Source organism: Macadamia integrifolia, chromosome 3, assembly GCF_013358625.1.
Source record: "Macadamia integrifolia cultivar HAES 741 chromosome 3, SCU_Mint_v3, whole genome shotgun sequence".
Classification (NCBI taxonomy): Eukaryota; Viridiplantae; Streptophyta; class Magnoliopsida; order Proteales; family Proteaceae; genus Macadamia; species Macadamia integrifolia.
Window position 1 is genome coordinate 10,830,910 of NC_056559.1, and position 16,306 is coordinate 10,847,215.

General features: G+C 36.7%; 1 protein-coding gene and 1 pseudogene across 1 annotated transcript; both read left to right on the top strand.

Moving 5' to 3' along the window:
- Positions 1-171: 171 nt before the first annotated feature.
- Positions 172-1,769, top strand: LOC122073967. Its single transcript, XM_042638714.1, has one exon. It carries the CDS (start codon positions 438-440, stop codon positions 1,518-1,520), a length of 1,083 nt encoding a protein of 360 aa, XP_042494648.1. The 5' UTR covers positions 172-437; the 3' UTR covers positions 1,521-1,769.
- A 7,234-nt stretch (positions 1,770-9,003) lies between these two features.
- On the top strand, positions 9,004-12,703 carry LOC122074155 (annotated as a pseudogene).
- Positions 12,704-16,306: the final 3,603 nt, after the last annotated feature.

Consider the following 16,306-nt stretch of genomic DNA (forward strand, 5'->3'; position numbering starts at 1 on the left):
ATGATTGGGATGATTGAACAATGATTGATCAAATAAAAATTCATGAGATTTGCATTCAATCATGTTTATTATTTGGAAAGCCCTTTCCCATCCTAGCATGATCCTCATTTTCCGCTGGAGAGTTGCAAAAATCTTTATGTAACAATAATTATTTATTTCTTTATTGACCAAAAAAAATAAAAAAAATACCTGCTGGAGTTATATTTTGAAAGCGTAATTAGGGATTGATAGCCGGTAACCCATTGACCTTTCCATACGATTTTCCCTTTGCCAAGAAATCTCAGATCTTGGCGGACGCCTTATGGGTTCAGTCAGTCATGCACTCAAATCACTCGTGCCCTGCTCAATACGATTAAGGGTATAGATCAGGGTTGATTGTAATGGGCTTGATGCTAAATGTTGTCTGAGTCGCCGAATTTTTGAAAATATCGAAAGAGATGGAAGTTTCAACTGGAGATTGTGGTAAATCCGAGTTGGGTTGCTCGAACAATGGAGGCTCTGAAGAGTCAAATCCGCAGTACCCAGAAGTGGAATCATCGGATTCTGGTGTCCGTAGGAGCTTTGCTTTCGAACAAGAGTTCCATTCTATGAATGCACTGGAGATCTTGAGAGAAACTATTAGAATCCTAAGGTACGATTCGTCGCCTTTCATGGTGATTGCAGCAATTCTTATTTGCCCTGTTTCGGCTGTACTCCTCTCTCATGTCCTGATTGACGAGTCCATCGTAAAGAGACTGACTATTAGGCTTCTTTTAGTAGCAAGGTCTACTGGGCTGCCTTTGAAGCCTTATATCAAACAGTGGTGCCAACGTTTAGCAGAGATGGCACTTGTAGCAGCTTTCAGCTTCCCCATTTACATTACATTTTCATTATTATCCAAAGCTGCTGTAGTGTACTCTGTAGACTGCACCTACTGCAGAAAGAGGTTTGATTTGTCAAAGTTCTTCTCTATTATTATCAAGATCTGGAAACGTCTCATTTCGACTTATATATGGGCTTGTATGGTGATTGTTGGCTGCCTTGCCCTGTTTCTTGTTCTGATTGTTGTTGTGTGTAACATATTTTCTGTAATAGGCTTCCAATCGGATCTGATTGTATATCCCGCAGTGATGGTCGGACTGTTATTCTCTGTAGTTTTTGCCAATGCTATTATCATCTGTAATCTTGCTTTTGTGATCTCTGTTTTGGAGGATATATCGGGGCCACAGGCTTTGCTTAGGTCGAGTATCCTAATACAGGGCCAGACTCAGGTTGGTCTTCTGTTATTTCTTATATCAACTGCGGGAACGACATTTGTGGAGGGGTTGTTTGAGCATAGAGTGAAAACAGTGAGCTATGGAGATGGGTCCTCCAGGATATGGGAAGGACCTCTGCTGGTGATGATGCATTCGTTTGTGGCGCTTATTGATTCAATGATGAGTGCAGTTTTCTATTTCATTTGTAGATCGTCTAGCTTGGAGGCCTCGGAGGGAGAAGTAGAGGTCATGGAAGTTACCTCTGAATCAGTGGATAGTCAGTGACTTATTGCACAATGATACTATTTCAGAGTAAATTTTCTCAATTAGTAAGCAGAAAAATAGGATTTCCCAGCAGCACGAAATGGAAGGTTCTAAACTTATTATTCAATTTTTTATGGAAGTATGTAATGCTCTCTTTGCAATTTGCTACAATATCCAAGGGGTGAAGAAAGCACCTGAAAAGGCAAGTTACTGTAACAGTGGTGTACTTGTTGATCCTCATTTTGAAGAAGTTTGGCCATTATTGTTAAATTCTTTGTATATCATGTATTTCTTGTTACCATTCAGAATTGGTACAAATTACTTAGGTTGTTCAACAATTTTTCGTAGAATAATTGCTCAGGTTATCCAAGCAAGCATGCTTTATCATCTCGTATAAGGCTTAGTTTTTTCATTTTAAATAATGAAGAATGGGATGAGGCTTGGATGGTTTGAGTATATGATGTTTAATGGCTTAAAATTAGTGAGGTGCATCTTTTTATTTTTCTTTCTTCTAATTTCTTTTGCCAAGTTTGTTATATCTAATTTTTGAATGATAAACTTTACTACAATAAACAGTTGGAGTGACACAATGTGGTGGCAACTTGTGAGTGTCAAAGTTCAGATGATAGTTGTCATTGTGGCTGTGCACTTCTAATGAGTATCAACCTGTTCTTGCAGCTTTGGTGATTCACATTGCCTTTGGCTTACTAACGATTAAATTGATAATTCATGACTTGCAATTTTATTTTTAGGACCACGTTGCTTGCCATGTCCACAAGAAATGCAGCATCTACAAAGGAAGTTGCTCGACTTTGGTCACATAGACAATGGTAAATGATGGTTAGGAGTTCCGTTATTGGAGGAAATACCTCTGGATAATTTGGAGAGTTGGATCAGAATCAATGTAAATGACCCTGAATGAAGCTGGCAAAGTTTTGATATTCCTTCCAGGATTAACATGTATGGCTGAGCTACATAGATTTGATGCCAAGACTCATTACTCATATATCTTGGGTTACTTCAAAACCAACAGGAATGAATAGTTATGAATTGAAAATCTGTTGAACTCAAGTCAGGCTTTGTCAGCTGACGTGCATTTTGGCTTTCTCAAGTGCTTACTTGGAGAATGACAATAGTCGCTCACTAGGTTGTGAACACATCTGCTGTGACATGCTGCAGAAAATGGGTATTCTTGCTGGAGGTATTAAAAAATTAGGTTTCCTCATTTATGTTATATTGGTTCATTTTCATTAAGTCAAGTGTATTAGCAAGTAGAAGAGCTTTTCCCGTAGAATGACATAAGAGTGTGTATTGCAATTTGATTTGTTGGACCACAACACCACATTGCTTGCCATGTCCACAGGAAATGAAGTACGTACAGAGGAAATTTCTTGACTTTAGCTCTCATACACTCTTTATATTATGGTAAATAATGATTAGGAGTTTCATTATTGGAGGAAATAACTCTGGATAATTTGGAGGATAGATCAGAGTCCATGTAACCGATGCCAAATGCTTCTGGCAAAGCTTTGATGCTCTTTTCAGGATTAAAATATGTGGCTGAGTTATATGGATTTGATGCTGATACTCATTACTCATATAACTTGGGGTACTTCAGAACCAACAGGGACAAGTAGTTATGAATTAACAATCTGTTAATTTTAAGTCAGGCTGAGTCAGCTGATGTGCATTTTGGCTATATCAAATGCTACTTGGAGAAAGGCAATAGTCATTCACTACGCTGTGAACACATCTGCTGTGAGTCTGTGACATGCTGCTTAAAATTGCCATCTTTTCAAACAGGACACATTTATGGCAACTTGGGCTGAAAGTGGGAATTCTTGCTGGAGGTATTCAAAATTATGTTCTTTGTTTTATGTGTAATCTCATATTGGTTTCAAGTTCATGTAGTCAAGTGAATTAGCAAGTAGAAGAGCTTTTCCTGTAGGATAACACTTTAGAGTGTGGAAATGCTTCTGACATTAGTATACCTTTTAAGAAGCCTTTAGTTTACTTTATGTGTGAACCTAGTACTTTGATATTCCGCAGATTAATGCTTTAGCATGGACATCTATTTGACAACATCCTTCCATTGAAGAACATGAAGGTCCTCCTCCTTGAGGAACTCCACAAGAAGGAAACCCTTCCCTTCTAATTCAGGTCCTTCACTTGAACCGTTGAACGTATAATTGTTGGATGTGATATTGATTCTACTGTATAAATTCAGAAATCTTTACGTAGCATTTACTCAACAAGTTACCTTCTTCCATAAGGGTCATTTCTCTACTTGCTGAAGGTGTTATACATAACATAGGTGTAATGAATTTTTTCTGTTCAATCATAGGAAGTCAGTTGGTAGAAACAATGTTAATAGCACAGTTTGTTATGTGTCCACATACAAACTCTTGTTGCTTATGTTGTAGAACTTACATTTTATGAGCCTAGCCTATGGAATCCCAGGTACGAGTACGTCTTTCAGTTTGATGATTATCAAATCTGTGAAATTTTCCATTGTTGGACCATCAAAATATTTTACGAAATTGAAAAAAATGAAATCCACTTTAGGAACATCCTCAGTATAAGACCATTTATGCCCAATGAATTTGAAATGGGCTGTTAAGAAGGCTAAAACTGTCATTAAATTGATATTTTCCCCGGCCAAAACACCATTCCATCTTCAATAATGTTAAAAACACTTCCAAAACCGACAAACTACTCTATGGTCAGGCATCATCCATATGGAAATAAAATCAATTCCCCTAATCAAATTAGCCAAAAATCGGAAATTCAAAGTCATGAGAAAACTCAAAACACCAAAAAGATCCTTCTATCGAAGGTCAAACCTTAAGAAACTCTTTGATCGAAGCTCAGTGGATTGAGGTTTGCTAGAATCATCACTTTGATTTCCCCTTTATTAATTAAATAAGATTGCTGCTCTATTTATATTTCTGGTAGTGCACATTGTATGGATCGATTTTCTTAACTTTTAGGTTGCTTCAATTCTCTCTTTGTTGTGCTGTAAATCTTTTCAATTCTAAGGTTACCTGTTTCTACATCAATCTCCTGAATGATCTTAATGTGCAGGTAATTTACTTCTTTGGCATATTTGGTGTACATTATTGACGGTTACCAGAAATTTTGGCTGTCTGGCTTGTGGTTTCGATGCTGAACTAAGTTTCTACTACATATGTTTTTACCAAAAAAAAAGGTTTCTACTACATATATGGTATATTTTCAGAACCTGAAGCAAGTTTTAAGCATATATGTTTCTTCTTGCATTTAGTGTACACTTTCCAAATAACATTTTCCAGGTCAACGGGCTACTTAACTGCCTAGTATACATTCAGCATCTTAGGTGAAATTCTTGGCTATTCGAGTAGATTGACTATTTCATGTTTGATTATCTTTTCCCCTGACATTTATTTTCATCACTGATGGTAATTGCTAGTGACTGAAGGAGCTCTGATGTTTTTCACTTTGCGTGGATTGCCGAGGTGCTTCTTTTCTAGTCTTTTAGAATCCTTTGTAGAAGAGATAAAGCTCCAGTAGGAGTATTCACATTTAAAAACTTCATCAATGAATGACTTGACCATAGTTATCACAGTGTCTAGGTGAACCAAGGCAGTCGTGGGGGATCAAAAACTAAGGCGGCACTAACAAGGTGCCTAGGCGACCAAGGTGCCGATCCAGAAAAAGCTGCCTAGTCAATGCCTTGACAATTATGGATATAACTTTAGGTTTCCATTGCCTACAAAATCTCTATACTTTGTTGGTATTGAGTGAATGACTTTCTTCAAAGGTCCTAGTGAATTGTATTAATTGACATTAGAAAAGTTTTTTAAGTTTATAATATAGAAAGATCTCTTAATTAGGGTGTTTTGGTCTCATAATATGGTCTTATTGTGTTGCTCAGTTGCATTTGTTTTACGCTATTGCTCTAATTTAACTTCTACATATATTACAAGGGTCGTTGCCATCTTCTGGACTTTTCAGTTAGGTAGGGACCAACATTGGTGAAGTGACCTATCATGGTTAGATAATTGCATGATATTTGCTCTGATACTGGATTCTGGTTTCAAAGACTGAAATCGGATCGCTTAGAGCCCACAAGAATGATAAAATATCTTAATTTAATGGTTGAGGTAAATCTTGCAAAGAGTGGAAAATAACTAATGGAGGGTATTCTGTAATGGCTAAAGTAAAGAAGGAAATAATATAACATAATTTTCAGAATAGGGGGTTTCTTGTAATTCATAAAATAATTGTCCTTACTTGTAAATTTAAAAAATCACCTTCTTCAACCTTAGATCACGACAGTGAACACCAAGCAGTGTTAAAATAAGAAACCTCAAGTCGATAGAACTCAGCCGATAGGCCTTGGTTTGGCCTAAAGATACAAACGAAGGCTCGCAACGATAGGACGACAAGGACTCCAACACCAAAAAACCTCCACAGTTTAGATCTGAACAAGTTTTGAACCTGCAACTGTGCTTGGCGATTGCATAACTCATATCCAAGTCTGACTTGGATATCTTCACAGCAACATCAAGCTTTGGAGGAGTTGCTTTGTGGGTTGATGTCGCCTAGGGGAGGGTTACCTTTGATCAAAGTCTTGGCCAAAACAAGTCTCATAAGAAAGAGATCGATCCACACTTGTAGTGCTGCTAACGTTGCCGAGAAACAGAGTATCCCAGAACAGAATATAACAGTAGGAAATAAGAAAGGATTAAACAGCAGAAGAAGGGAAAGGGGAAGAAGAAGAGAGAAGAAAAGAAAAGGAATAAAGAAGAATTTCAGAGAGGGATGGGCAAAAGGGAAGCATTCACAATAGCCATAAGCATCCTTCAATTGTTCAATGTTCAAAATAACTTCGAAATCTGTCTCTTACTAATGAATTACATGGCTTATAAAAGAAAACTCGAAACATCAATATGGTAACTAATTTAAAATGGAAACTCATCTAAAATTAGAAGCTAACTAATACCAAAAGAAATTATTTCTAAAATAAAAGGAAATCAAATCAAAGCTAATTTTTTCCTTACATTAATCGTCCAACATCAGGACTAACATTAATTTTTGTTTTTCTTAGATTTCTTGCCTTCTGTTGTGATTTCTGTGCAGGGTCATACTTGCTTCTAGTGGTTCTGCCCACAATATTGGGTTCGTTGCTGAAGTAATGTAGAAAGGATCTATATATGATTTTTTAGAGCTCCTGAGAGTTTCATTTATGTAGTGATCTGTTTGGTGAGTTTACTTGATGGAAGGATTATACTTTTCCGGAATATATTGTATAAAAACTATGGTTTCTTTTTATAAATACATACTTAAATCATCCTACTTGTTCATCATGCAGAACTTCCCGAAAGACCTTTTTTTTATGGTTGTTGCTAGTGCCATGATACTTGTCCTTGCAGATTTTGTTCTTGCTTGCTGATGGAGGCTTTTCAGTAATGTCAAGATTTCACCTAGCTTTCTCAAACTGCAAGTAATTGTAATTTTCATATCTTTCTTTTGGTATAATAGTAATGCAGCAGGTTTATATAGTCTGAAACTTAAACAATAGGGTTGGTTGGGGATTATTCTTTTCTATCAATTTTGGTAAAACTGATTTTCATGGTTTTTTATGGTGTTAATTTCTGTTGACAACCGTAAAATATCCCAGCATAAATACCACCAACCAATAAAGTTCTTGGGGAAGTATTCCACTTGCAATTCAACATTTTACCAGTAGGTTTCATATTCATCAGCTACCTTTTCTCAATATAGTTATAGGTGGTAGAGCTATTGGCAAATTTAAGTACTTTTGCTGGTGAATTTCGACATCAAAAAAATCTGTTTTGCTTGTATTGGAAGGAAATTGATGGTTAATTACAATTCATTTTGTCATAAGAACCATTATATCAGGAGAAAGAGATAAAAATCTTAAATTTTTAAGGGAATAAAAATAAAGGTAAAAGATTTGCACACCACCAGCTGAAATTTGATTTGGCATGCGGGCTTCCGTTTTAAGATTTGGATTATTGAACCTTCCCCCTAAAAAAAATTAAGAGTAAGACTGCTTGTAATAACCCTTCAACTCGTGATTATGAAGTCAATAGAGGTAAAGACTAAGGTGTTCTCAATGTTGCTAACACATAATTAATCTTCTATGTACCTAGGTCTACTATACAATTAGGAGGTTAAGAAAATTCAGAATGAATAATTATTTACCTAAAATATTTCTTAGATTTGTAAAATCAATGTAGTTTTTATATCATGAATTTATACAAGATAAGATATTAAATGATGATTCATGACCACCTTATGCATGTCTATAACACATATTTGGACAATTTTATTTGTCAAATGGCAATTCTTTGGGAAGAAAGTTTTCCTTCACCCACCCATCTATTTGGTAGAGGTCAAAAATAAAATATTCTCTACTATTCGCTGTCATACCGTCCACCGTGATTTGAAGATAACTCAATTCATTCATTGGGGTTCAAACTTCATCAATATGTAATTTACATTATACTCTAATTATGTGATGGGTTTAAGTCGATTTATATGGTTGAATTAGTCTATAAAATTTGACTTCATTGTAATTTATTGAGCTCTCTTTCTAATAATAATTTTTTTCAACCTTATGAACCATACAGAGTGTTTAAAACACCTGTTCAAATACAAGGGATGCAATGGAGTAAAGTTTGTAAAACCTTTAGGGGAAGGGGATCGGGATCGACACACCAGTGCTGTAGGGGCATGGGATGTAATCGCCATGCCTAGCCAATGGGGTCCATGACAGGATTTTGTGGGATAGTGGGGAGGGACATGATTGAGATAGAGAGAGAAAGGACAGAGAGTAGTCACTCATTCATGGTGAGAGGGACATCATTCATGACATCTAACTGAAATATCAAGTTCTACAACTAGGAAATGGTCAAGGCTAATATCTCTGTTCTGTTTTTTAAATAAATTTTTGTTATGATTTTACCCTTGAATCATACATGTAGAACATGATTTGAAAGATCAGGATTGAAAATTGATCAAGGCCACACTGTCCATGTGCTTGGTCGCACGACATGCCCCCACCCCATATAGATACTCGTGCACCCCACTCATTCATCGTCTTATCGGTGCAATAGCGACACAACCAGGGAGCGTTCTTTTATCCTAAAAATTAATTAATTTTCCCGAAATCTTTGTATTGTTTTCCATTTCAACATATATAGCAGATTTTACTCTCTCTCTCTTTTTTTAATTTTTTTTTCCATCATTTTTCTTAATTTGCTTTGACACATTAGAATGAGAATCTGCCTTAATTTGGTTCAATAATCTATTAGTCCCAAGGTATATATGGCTGTTGGATCGGCACTGAAATGCTCAAGCCAAGGGGCCCTCTTGGCAATGACTTGTCCATATCCTAGGCTGTACTTCTCCTTTTTGCTTTCTTGTCCTGTATCAAATCGTTGTTCTTATTAGGATTTTTTTGGTGGCTTACCATGGATGACAAATTTGGACCATGGATAAGTATTAATTGTTATAAAGTAAGAGCCTCCCCAAACTTCTAATCTTCAAAGTGAGGAGTGTAGAGAGCAGATCAGGAAGTTAGGAAATGGAGGCTTCACTGGTTCTACTCCAACACCATGAGGAGCAGAAGACTAACCCTACCATGGACCTGATGAAGAGGGTAGTTGTGGAGTCTAAGAAGCTATGGAGTATTGCAGGTCCAACAATCTTCACTTCCATATGTCAATACTCACTCACTGCAATCACTCAGACCTTCATAGCGCATGTTGGAACAGTTCAATTGGCTGTTATATCTATGGGGAGTTCTATTGTTGCTGCATTCATCCAGCCCTGTCTAGTTCAATGTAAAATTGTTAGTAATGCAAGTTAATGATGAGGACAAATCAAGTTTCTCTTCACCCATGGTGAAGAGATCCCGTGTAATTATTTCTTCATTGTGACATAGTGGTTGTGATTCTTGTCAGGAAACAGCCTCTCTGCGAAGCAGGGGTAAAGTATGTGCATTATAACCTTCCTCATACACCTTAGTGGCAGGAGCCTTTTGCACTTGGTAATGGCCTAAGAGTAGAGGACAGGTCTAGTTTCTTTTTTACCCGTACATTAATTTGTTCTGTATATTAATTTTTAGGGGAAAAAAAATCTATCCGAGAGCATACCATAACTCAAGTGAATTTGTTATTGAACACTTTGCTTCGAAATATTACACAAGGACTAGATTTATAGACTTAGCCCGGACTTAAACACATCATAAGTCCACGCAGACTTCACATTCTTACAATCCCGAAGATACAATAATACATGTAATAATTGATGAACTTCACACACTTACAAATCCAGACCAAAAACAAAATAGAAAAGCACACATAACACACATAATAGGAAAGGCACATAACAATTAAAGTGCTTTATTATGTGTGCCTTTCCTATTATGTGTGTATCAATGTGATGTAGAATCGATGCTGCTGAACTGGGTTGACACTTCAGGCAATCTCAATCGAGATGAACCGGGTCCGATTGAATTTTTGGATTCATTAGGATCTTTAGGATTTTTATTTTATTTAGGAATTATTTACAATCTTTTAATTTGGGTAGTTAATAGTCAATTAGGGAGTTACCAATGTAAGATTTATTCTGTTTCTAATTTCATTAATTAGAATTTATGAAGCAAATTAGAAGTTGCTATTTCAGTCTTAGATTTTTATTAGGCAAGTTTTAATTTGAGTTTAATATATAAAGGCATATAACCTAAGTATTAGAGAGAGATTGAAGAAAATATGACTTGAGTATTTGTGAAGTCTGTGGGAGTGTGTGTGTGCGAATCTCCTTCTTCCCCCCTTCTTAGTGCGACTTCTCCTTCTCCCCTGTGACTCTGAGACCCATCTCAGGGATTTCTTCCCTATCCTACCGGCTCTCCATCACAATATGTGGCTGCAAAGAATAGTAACCATTAGTGATAATAACTCCCAAAAAGTCAATGAAATGGACTCCCAGCTACATCTTTATAAGAGAGAGCATAACACCAAATTGTTTGGTAATTGCATAAAACCTTTGGAGGAGCTGATAGTGTTTTTTGGCTGTTTTGGAGAAAAGCATTATGTCATCAATGTAGCTTAGGTGTCTATCTCTCTCATTCCTATGTTCATCCGTAAAATAAGAGGTAGAGATCTCTTTTTAAAATAAGAGAGAGAGACACGCATGAAAGTGTTGGCGTAAGCTGTACTCCCAAACGGAGAACCGCTTCCCGTTTGTTTATTATTAAATGAGCTATACGTGAGAGTATATAAGCATTGTTGAAGCTGGGAATGGCCAGTGCGTTGGAGACTCTGTGTGGGCAGGCATTTGGAGCAGGACAGCTTACCCAGTTGGGTATTTACCTTCAACGATCATGGATCATTTTAATTTGCACTGCTCTTGTTTTGGTTCCTTTTTATGTATTCTCTCCTCCCATTCTCAAGCTCCTAGGCGAGACCACTGAGATTGCTGATGCCACTGGTTATCTCTCTCTCTCTCTCTCTCTCTCTCTCTCTCTCTCTCTCTCTCTCTCTAACTTGCCATAAGCTTTGATATGGTACCAGATAAAGAAACATAACAGTAAGAGCTCTTTTTTCCTTTTGGGTGTAGGGGAGTTTGCCATCGGTATCCTTCCCCAAGTGTTTGCATATGCCATAAATTATCCAATGCAGAAGTTTTTGCAGGCTCAGAGGAAAGTGATGGTAATGGCTTGGGTGTCAGGACTAGTTATAGTGATACATGTATTCCTTAGTTGGTTGCTCATACTGAAGATTGATTTGGGTTTAGTTGGTGCTGCCCTGACCCTCGACTTGTCACGGTGGCTCATCGTCCTTGGTCATTTCCTCTACGTTTTAGTTGGGAATACTGATGGAGCTTGGACTGGTTTCTCTGTTCTAGCGTTTAAGGACCTCTTTAACTTTATGAAGCTTTCTTTGGCTTCTGGTGTAATGATATGGTAAATCTCTCTCTCTCTCTCTCTCTCTCTCTCTCTCTCTCTCTCTCAAATGGGTTTTGTTGCATGGTGTGGCAGTTTGGAATTTTGGTACTTGATGTTGCTGATAGTTATAACAGGTCACTTGAACCCATCGGTAACGGTTGATGCCCTCTCTTATCTGGTATGAGTGTACAGTACTATTAGCTTCATGCATCCAGTGGTGACATGGTAATGGATTTTCCAATTAATACTAAATATTGTTCATATTCTAATTCTTGCAGCATGAACATAAGAGGCTGGAATGCCATGATTGGAATTGAACTCAATGCTGCAATAAGGTTGTACACTCATTTGAAATTAATCAATGAAGTAAAACTAGAGTGATAATTTTCTTCTAATCAATCTTATGATTTAAAATCTTTCAATAAAATTTTCTCTTTTCATTTAAAATCGCACAAAAAGCGTGAGACTATCCAATGAACTAGGAGCCGGTAATCCTCTAGCAGCAAAATTTGCAGTGATGGTGGTTTCAGCAGTATCCTCCATAGCCATAGCACTGGCTTACATGGCATTGCTCTTGGCAACCAGAGACTATTTTCCTCTTCTTTTCACCAACAGTATTGAAGTGATGAAAGAAGTCATCAAGATTACACCTTTGCTAGTAGTAACTGTGCTTATAAATGGCCTTCAACTAGTCTTGTCTGGTAAGTATGAAATGAGAACTTCAATTTCAAATTCATAAAACTTCAAATTACTTTCTGATTTTTCAATTCCCCCCAGGGGTTGCTGTTGGAGGTGGATGGCAAGCACTAGTAGCTTATGTCAACATTGGAAACTATTATATAGTTGGCCTACCCATTGGGATACTTCTGGGTTTCGAATTTGATTTAGGAGTTGAGGTGAAACACTAAAACCAGTACTACTATTTTCTTTAGAGAGAGAGAGAGAGAGAGAGAGAGAGAGAGAGATCAATTTTAATCTTTCTAAAATTCTCTTTGGAGTTGCAGGGTATTTGGGGGGGGATGATTGGTGGCATTGTTTTGCAGACTATAATCTTAGTAGTAGTTACTTCACGCATCAACTGGAACAAGGAGGTGAATTTTAAACATTTCCAAGACTAGATTAACCAAACCAAGTCTTGTGCATTTTCACAAATTATTGATCAACTTACTTGCAGGCTTCAGAGGAGGAGAGCCGAGTTAGACTATGGGGAGGATCAGCCGCCGAAGAGGCGGAGAATCACAACTGAAGATCCATGGAGATAATGTCACAATGCTTTGAGCAGTTTTCTTAAATTCTACCTATTGAGGAATCTTAATTCTATGAAGATCTGTAATTAATCTGTACTTGCCAAAATAATAATCAGTTTATCTTTTCGGTTCTGATATAAATGGTTTGGTTCATTTTCCATGACCGGTTTTTTATTTAAAATTGATACCTTTCTATGGACAACCGGTTTAATGCTCTGGAGTTTGGGAGAGAGGCGGAGAGAATCTCAAATCTAACATAGAAAAGGGGTATATATGTCATTTTAGTATAGAGTTATCCGTTCCTCTAAACCGCTCAAACCGAAGCGGAAATTACACCTGAGAAGTACCCTGAAGGGAGATGGCTATTTCTCTCTCCTCCCTCACAGCTTCCTTTTCTTCTCTATCGTTCATTTCCCAGATTTCTCAGACACCACAAAACCTATGCTTCTCCCGAGCCAAATCCTTCCCAAATCTCTTCATAGCCGCCTCTGGTGCTGCAGTCGCTTGCCGGTCGATTTGAAGACGACAAACCTCGAAAAGTACGTTAAGTCTAGACTTACCAGTGGTTTTGCAGCTCAGACGATAAATGGAACTGGTTGACGGAAATGCGCCATTGCTCACATGGTCGACTTCACTTCATGGTGCTTTGAGGTAGAAGAGAGATGAGGGGAGAAATGGATGAGAAAAGAGTTTAAACGAGGAGTTGCATAGAACCAGAAACGCCTACCATTGGGGGAAAGGGGCCACTCCCATTGAAAGGATGAAGGAGATAATAGAATTACCATGTTACCCCATCTCAAGGAAACTATACACCGAAGTAGGGGTGTAAGTTTGATCCTGACAATCCAAATTTGCCCTGTCCCTCTCTTAGCCCGAACAAGGCGTGGGTTAAGATTTTTAACCCTGAGGGCAGGTTAGGATTGAAAAACATTGATCCTGGGTTAGAATTGGCCCAATGAGCCTGGGTTGAGACCTAGGCCCAACTTGCCCCTAATTTAACCTTGATTTATATAAATATAATTTAGGGATGCCATCATGTCTATTGACCCAGTGTCTTGAATTTGTACTTTAGAATTTTAATTATGTAGTGATCATTTAATCTATTTGTGTTTTTTTTTCTAATGCACAAGGCACAAATGGCAAAAACATGATCAATCAGGGTTTGTCTGATCCTTACAAAAATAAGGGTTAATTAGGGCCAAATTGGCACAACTCGGCCCAATCAAGGTCAATTAAGGCCGACTGGGTTGGCATGAACCCGTCAAAGTTGGGCCTAGGGATGAACCGATAAGGTTGGATTAGGTTTTTAAGAAATTTGGCCCAACCCGACCTTGTTTCACCCCCTACACCAAAGTGAAAGGTAAAATATAAATATAAATTCAGTGAAAACTAATTGACACCCCCAAAAGTCATCGAGGAAAATCCCCTGTGATAAAATAATTTGTTTTTCTTTAATAACTTTGATAATGACATAATGATAAATTAATTTCAAATTATTTTGAAAATTTTTCATACTGACAGTTTGACACCTTATTTATTTTATTTTATTTTTCACTGTTTTAATGTAACACCTTTCTTTTTTTTTTTTTATGGTAAAAATATGAACACTTTTCTTTTCAATAAGGTTACATATTATCATTTCACATAAAAAATTTATTAAATGAGCATTAAATTTATTAAATGAGCATTAAATTTATTTTTTATTTATTGAAAACTTCTTTTATCTTATATTAAATAACTTTTGGGAATAAGACAACATGTCGTTTAAACAGTCCTTGTTTTGAAAATTCTTTTTTGATTTTAATTTTAATTTTAATAATTTTTTAGAATAAAACAAGGGATAATTAAAAAATTATTACAGATTATCATTTTACTATCTTTGTAATAAATAAATGAAAAAGAAGAAGGTGCACCCATGGGCTATTCAAATGTATTAGCCTGTAATCTTTACTCCAAATGTGTTTTTAGCCAAATGGCTATATAGAGCCTTGAAGAGTAGTTGAAAAAAAATAACTTTGATGGCTTTATCTTAATGGCTGAAAGTTTCGGTAGTTGGAGTAATAGATGGTGACTATATGGATGAAATGAGACCTGAAATTCGACATTCAAGTAAAAGGACTATATCTCATCTCTCAACAGTTTAGAAAATGACACCTTAATTCTTTTATTTTAGGCAATAGAATCAATCAGCCCTATGAAGGAACTTTCCTTTACCACAATGCTCGAGGGTGTATGGATAAAACCCTAGGGCATTTTCAACCATGTACTATTGGTGGGGATAAGACTGTCAACCAATTGATCACGAGCTCAATTGGGTCTTACTAATTTTTTTCGTCTTGCATTGTGATCGCGTGAATATAGTTGATCCTATTAAATTGAGATAAGATTAGTTATTATTTTCACCGTAACCATCCGAATAGCTAATCAGAGTTGCATTTAGTAGGCATAGATATAATGCTTTAATCGGCCTAGCACTATACCTACTAAACGGTCTGTTATATTGTTTACCACTAAACAGGTTCTAATCGTGCTCATTGTTTGGAATTTTGAAATCGGTTCTTATCGGGCTCTAAACACCTATGCCCAAAATAAAGCAAAATATACCATTTTTTTTTTTTTTTTGTAACAAAAAATGGGTGCTCCATGATAGTGATCATAGCCCCCAGAACAAGCCCCCGTATGGCAAGCAATGCTTCCGCAAGACCAATATGTGATAGTGGGCATGTCAAGACTCGAACCTACAACCATTCGACTCTAGCAGTGATGGGTTAATGGCATTTTCACCACTAGGCTAACAACCCCATTGGTCCATATTAAGCCCATGACTCATGAGCAGTAGCTATTCTTGCTAGAAATTCATGCCAATTTGAGGTTGATAACAAACCGATGATCCTATAGGATTAAGCCCATTCGGGATTTTATAGGGGTTATAAAGCGTAGGGTTGTGTCACTCTTAATTAGCCGGTCTTTATAGGGACATTGCCAAATAGGACCTCTGCACTAAAAATAATAGAATATTATTCAATTAGGGCTTGAACCTGATACATTTAACTATGCATTAGGGGTCGGATATGGTTTTTCCTACTAGGTTTGGTCGGATCAATCCGTGCCAACATAGATTTGAAGTTGAATAGAGTAATTAAAGACTTTAGGCTATGTTTGGTAAGCAAGAAAAGGAAAATCCAAAAAAAATTAAATTTGATAGATTTGACACTCTTAGTTGAATAGAGTAATTAAAGACTTTAGGCTATGTTTGGTAAGCAAGAAAAGGAAAATCCAAAAAAAAATTAAATTTGAGTAGAAAGATAAACAAATAAAAAATCATTGTATAATCACTTTTTTTATTTTATTATGTCTTTTATATTATTTTCTTTTCTTTTCTTTTCTTGGTTACCAAACATAGCCTTAGGAATTAGGATGATGATGGAATCCTCTTCTACCTCCTCTACGGGTGGAGGACACCTTCCCACGCCACAAGTTGTATAGCTTTGTGGTGAAGAATAAGGAGGATGTTGAGATATGTCATATTCCCATTAGGAGTCAAAAACCTTGTTGAGATATGTCATATTCCCATCAGGAGTCCAAAACCCTTTTTTTTTTTT